The sequence below is a fragment of the Triticum dicoccoides genome, chromosome 5B (genome assembly GCF_002162155.2).
Source record: "Triticum dicoccoides isolate Atlit2015 ecotype Zavitan chromosome 5B, WEW_v2.0, whole genome shotgun sequence".
NCBI lineage: Eukaryota > Viridiplantae > Streptophyta > Magnoliopsida > Poales > Poaceae > Triticum > Triticum dicoccoides.
This window is the reverse complement of record NC_041389.1, coordinates 369,887,248-369,892,586: the sequence shown is the minus strand read 5'-3', so window position 1 is coordinate 369,892,586 and position 5,339 is coordinate 369,887,248. Positions and strand designations below refer to the sequence as shown.

Below are 5,339 nucleotides of genomic sequence, written 5' to 3'. Positions count from 1 at the left end.
ATCATCCCGGCGCTATCCATGACGAGGAAGGAGTAGTTCACCCTCGGGGCTGAGGGTATGTACTAGTAGCTATGTGTTTGATCTCTCTCTCTCGTGTTCTCTCTCGTGTTTGATGTATCCCGAGCTTTGCTATTGTAGTTGGATCTTATGATGTTTCTCCCCCTCTACTCTCTTGTGATGAATTGAGTTTCCCCTTTGAAGTTATCTTATCGGATTGAGTCTTTTATGAGAACACTTGATGTATGTCTTGCCGTGATTATCTATGGTGACAATGGGATGTCATGTGCCACTTGATGTATGTTTTGGTGACAACTTGTGGGTTTCGTGACATTGGGAACCTATGCATAGGGGTTGGCACACGTTCTTGACTCTCCGGTAGTAGCTTTGGGGCACTCTTTGAAATATTTTTATGTTGGTTGGATGAATCTGAGATTGTGTGACGCATATCGTATAATCATGCCCACGGATACTTGAGGTGACAATGGAGTATCTAGGTGACATTAGGGTTTTGGTTGATTTGTGTCTTAAGGTGTTATTCTAGTATGAACTCTATGATGGATTGAGCGGAAAGAATAGCTTTATGTTATTTTACTACGAACTCTTGAATAGATAGAACAGAAAGGATAACTTTGAGGTGGTTTCATACCCTACCATAATCTCTACATTCGTTCTCCGCTATTAGTGGCTTTGGAGTGACTCTTTGTTGCAAGTTGAGGGCTTGTTATATGATCTACCTATGTTATTATTGTTGAGAGAACTTGCACTAGTGAAAGTATGAACCCTAGGCCTTGTTTCCTATCATTGCAATACCATTTACGCTCACTTTTATCGCTCCTTACCTTGCTGTTTTTATTAGTTCATATTACAAAAACCTATTTCTACTATCTATTTTTCACTTGTATCACCATCTCTTCGCCGAACTAGTGCACCTATATAATTTGCCATTGTATTGGGTGTGTTGGGGACACAAGAGACTCTTTGTTATTTGGTTGCAGGGTTGTTTGAGAGAGACCATATTAATCCTACGCCTCCTACGGATTGATAAACCTTAGGTCATCAACTTGAGGGAAATTTGCTACTGTCCTACAAACATGTGCACTTGCAGGCCCAACAACGTCTACAAGAAGAAGGTTGTGTAGTAGACATCACACGTCCAAATACTCAGACGGTCCTTCTGTCGTGAATCGTTGTTTTTTGCCCATGAGGCTCGACCACATGAACCATGCCCGGGTTAGTGGAGGCCATAGCTAACAACAACCTAGGGATTTGGTTGTATGCTTCCTCCCAATTACCATACACCATCTTAAATGCGGCTTGCTTCGCCTTCATGCATTGTCGTATTTCACCTTGTAATGAAAGATGGCTTTCACAAGGTCCATGACTTGTTGGATGCTCATTGTTGGAAGTATGGATATTGAGTTGGAAAGCCTGTAAGCGATGAACTCGGACGTGAGTTGTCTGTGGTTTTGGGACACAACCTTGTCATCCACCTTCTTGCCTCGGCACACGTGACTTGGTACACAACTCACTATGTGCCAAGTGGGCCCTCCTTTCCATGGTCTTGCACGCACAATCCATGGACATTTTTTCTCTTCACATGCAACCGTGTAACGCACATTGACGTCCGAGTGAACCACCTTGTGTGAACAATAAAGCGTAACTGAGTAGTTATCGAGCCACATCTTCAATTCCAAAAAGGTTCCAAACTTAGACCCGGGAGAAATCCCGTTCTTGCCGTCTTCCAAATCACAGTGAGAACTTGTCCTAACTCCAACAGATATACCTTGGCCACCATCTACCACGGCTTCATCCGCGAGACTAACATCCTTGAACAATGGCGTCCGATGATCCCGCCCGAATACCTTCTCGTAAGCTTCGGCCTCCTTCACCGTGAGCCCCTCCTCATAAACTTCTTCATCGGTACCTTCGTCATCCGACTCTGATGCATAGCCACGGGAATAAGGGATGGAAGGGTCCATTGTCTCTTGCACGTAATATTTGTCAAGATCACCCACATTGTTGTCATGGAGATCAACTTCATTGTCATTGTCCTCATACTCAACATTCTCCTCTTGCAAAACTTCATTTTGATTGTTTGAAATTGGGTTCAATGTTGGCCTCACTAGTTGAGTCAAAGGAGGTTCACTCATTTCATCTTGCTTCATGGGTGGGAAACTACTAACAAGCAACGGTGAGGGGTTCCGGTTCAAGTCCAAATGCAAACTAGACTCAACCTTCTTTGTAGCAAATAACTCAAGAGCCTTGTCTAGTGATTCGGTCACCGTCTCCTTGTATGCAACCCAACGTTGCTAGGAGTTCACACACATGGTCTTCCAACGGATGTGCATTCCAAAACCCACATTATGCCTTCCCTCAAACTCAACGATATCACTTGGGGCCATCCAATTCAATTTTTTCCTCACTTGTTTCAAGACTTCCGCATAGCTAGGACTACTCTCAAACATCATGTCAAGCTCATCTGGGTCCAGTTCAATATTGCCTTTCAAAAAGGCGTCTTTGTCCACATGATGAACATACACACATGTTCTTCCCATCCCTATAATAATTAAAAACAACGAAACGTAGCATATCTTCCATGAATACTCATCCGAAGATTAACACGAAATACAAACCCTAACATAGATATGAAACAATAACCCTAACCCCCACTTAACAATGACCACAAGCACAACCCTAACATACTAACAACACTAACCCTAGCCCCAACATAACAACAACCATAATCCTAACCCTAACATACTAACAAGCCTAACCCTTGCTCCAACATAACAACACCCATAACCCTAACCCTAACATACTAACAAGCCTAATCCTAGCAAATTGGCAAACAAACATCTCATATCTCCATACAAATTTCAAGATCCATAAAAAGCTAGGGTTTCCCCAAACTAGCAACAAATGAGCAAATGTGAGCATTTTTTGGATGAAAACATGGGGATCGCGGGAGATTACCTTGAGTGGTGTTGGGGGTTGGGGGTGTGTGGGGGGCGTGGGGGAGGGGGGCCAGCCTACCAACTACTAACAGAATGTGCAGCGCCTAAGAGCCAGGCGATGCACATAACATGTGTGGCACCTAGCTCTTAGGGCTGCACATTACAAGTGTGGCGTCTAGCTCTAAGACGTTGCACTGCTCCGTGAGGCGCCCAGGGTGCCACGCTGGCCAGACGTGCAGCGCGTGAGAGCTAGGTGTTGCACTGTAGAGTGTGGCGCCTAGTTATCAGGCGCTGCACGAAAGAGTTAGCTGAGCTTTTTTTTTTGAAAAAGAACAATTCAGTTTATGAATTGATTTGGTCCACAGATCAATTTTGTCATTTTTGCCGTGTGTGTGTACAATACTGGTTGTAATCAGTCAATCCCTCAAAAAAGATAAAACACAACTAGTAAGTCAAACGACGCTCACTGTGGCAGCAGCTCCCTCTCCTCCTCCCCTTCATCCTCGGTGTCGGACCCCTCGCCGCCGGGACGGGCTCCACCTCCATCTCGCGCCGTCTCAGCCCGCGCCAGGTCTCTGTCTCTGGGATAGGTGCAGTACAGAAACGAGTAGACGAGGCAGCACAGCGCCATGGGGATGGCGATCGCGGTGTACAGGGCCCTGGCGAGGGAGGTCGCGTTGTGCCGGTCCGTCTCGACGGAGGCCGCGTGCTCTGCGCCGCTCACAGCTGAGCGCACCAGCTTGTAGCCATAGAGGCGCTCGGCGAGCATGCCGACCACCGGGGGAGCGAACGAGGCGAGCACGGCCTCGAACGTCCGGTCCAGCGCGTACACGCTCGTCCTCGACCGCGGCGGCACGATCTCGGCCAGTATCGGGCTGTTCGTGGCCGAGGTGTTCCAGGAAGCCATGAAGCCCATGACGAACAGCGCGGCGCCGTGGTGGGCGAAAGTCGCCGGCTCGTTCGGGAGCGCGAGCAGCAGGACGCCGGCGAGGGGGATCGCCGAGCCGGCGCTGATCTGCGCGAGGATGATGCGGCCCGAGTTCTTGAGCCTTCCGGCGAGGACGTCCCCCATCTTGCCGCCGAAGAGGCCGCCCAGCGACGTGGCGACCTTGAACAGGGTCATCAGCGCCGCCGTCTTGCCGTGGGAGAAGCCGACTAGCTCGAGCCACATAGCCGTGAAGGACAGCGCGGACCAGGGGAACGAACCCGTGAGTCCCTGCGCGACGATGACCTGAAACGACGGGATCCGTAGCACGGCCTTCGCCTCCCTCGCGAAGTCCTGCAGCTCTTGCCGCACCGGCTTGGCGGCCCGGACAGCGGCCTTGCTGGCGGCCGAGAACGCACGGATGGACAAGCCGACCGCCGCCCCCACGGCGGCGAGCAGGAGGAAGGCGAGCCGCCAACCCGGAACACCAAAGAACGAGGTGGGCGCCATGAGTAGGCCAAGGGTGGTGCCGCCCACGGTGCCGGCCTTGCTGGCCACCATGAGCCACCCGAAGGCCATGCCCCTGTTCGTGCCGTCGACGGAGTCCGCGACGAAGGCGAAGATCGCCGGGATCTGCAGCGCCAGCCCGACGCCGTTCAACGCCGCCGTCACGGCCATCTGCAATATGGCATCATTCAATTTCTATGGGATCAGAGCTCTGGAACAGGGCGCGGCCGCACGGCCGCGAGTGAGCATGAATGGAAACGTGCAAGGGCAAGGATGACCAGCCTGCGCAAAGGTGGTGGAGAGGCCTATTAGCAAGGTGGCAGCGGCCCAGAGGAATGCGCCGAGGGCGATGACGGTGAGGCGGTCGTGCCGGGCGGCCAGGTAGGCGGCGAGCGGGTAGCACGCGGCCTGCACGACGGAGCGGGAGAGCGCGATGGAGCCTAGCGCGGTGGGCGAGGCCTGCAGCGCGGCGCCAATCTCCCTGTACACCGCTGGGAGCAGCGCTGCGTCGGCGCGCTCCATGGCCAGGGCCGCGTACGCGAGGAGCAGCGTCGCCGCCGCCGTGCGCTTGCGGCCTCGCTGCCTCTTGCTCTGCTCCGGCATCGCGCGCGTGCGTCGTCGCCACTCGCAGGTAGTACGTGCTTGCTCTCGATGCCTCGACCCGGATTAAGAATGCCTGTGCATCACGTGCATGTGCTCGTGTCCCGATGACGTATAAACAATCCAGCAGGCCAGTAGGGGAACGAGTCGTTCAAGAGCAGCAAAGGTTTTGCAAACGAAGCTAGCTATTTTATACTCCACCAAATCTATAGTACTCCTAAACAATATCGCAACTTGAGATTGGAATCTGGAATCCAAAACTTTGTGTAGCAAGAAGACAATGAACTTTGATGTTTTCGACTATACAGTATATACACTCGACAAAAAAATGCATTGGTGCATACGCCGGAGCA

General features: G+C 51.4%; 1 protein-coding gene across 1 annotated transcript; it reads right to left on the bottom strand.

The window, feature by feature from the left end:
* Positions 1-3,340: 3,340 nt before the first annotated feature.
* On the bottom strand, positions 3,341-4,999 carry LOC119305538. The gene is made up of 2 exons (XM_037582035.1): positions 4,669-4,999; positions 3,341-4,557 (listed from the first exon to the last, which is right to left on the bottom strand). Exons 1-2 carry the CDS (start codon positions 4,987-4,989, stop codon positions 3,418-3,420), a joined length of 1,461 nt encoding a protein of 486 aa, XP_037437932.1. The 5' UTR covers positions 4,990-4,999; the 3' UTR covers positions 3,341-3,417.
* Positions 5,000-5,339: the final 340 nt, after the last annotated feature.

Coding starts and splice junctions, on each gene's coding strand:
- LOC119305538 (XM_037582035.1), bottom strand. CDS start 4,989: ATGCCGGAGCAGAGCAAGAGGCAGCGAGGCCGCAAGCGCACGGCGGCG. Junction 4,558..4,668: donor TCTCCACCACCTTTGCGCAG/GCTGGTCATCCT, acceptor GCCATATTGCAG/ATGGCCGTGACGGCGGCGTT.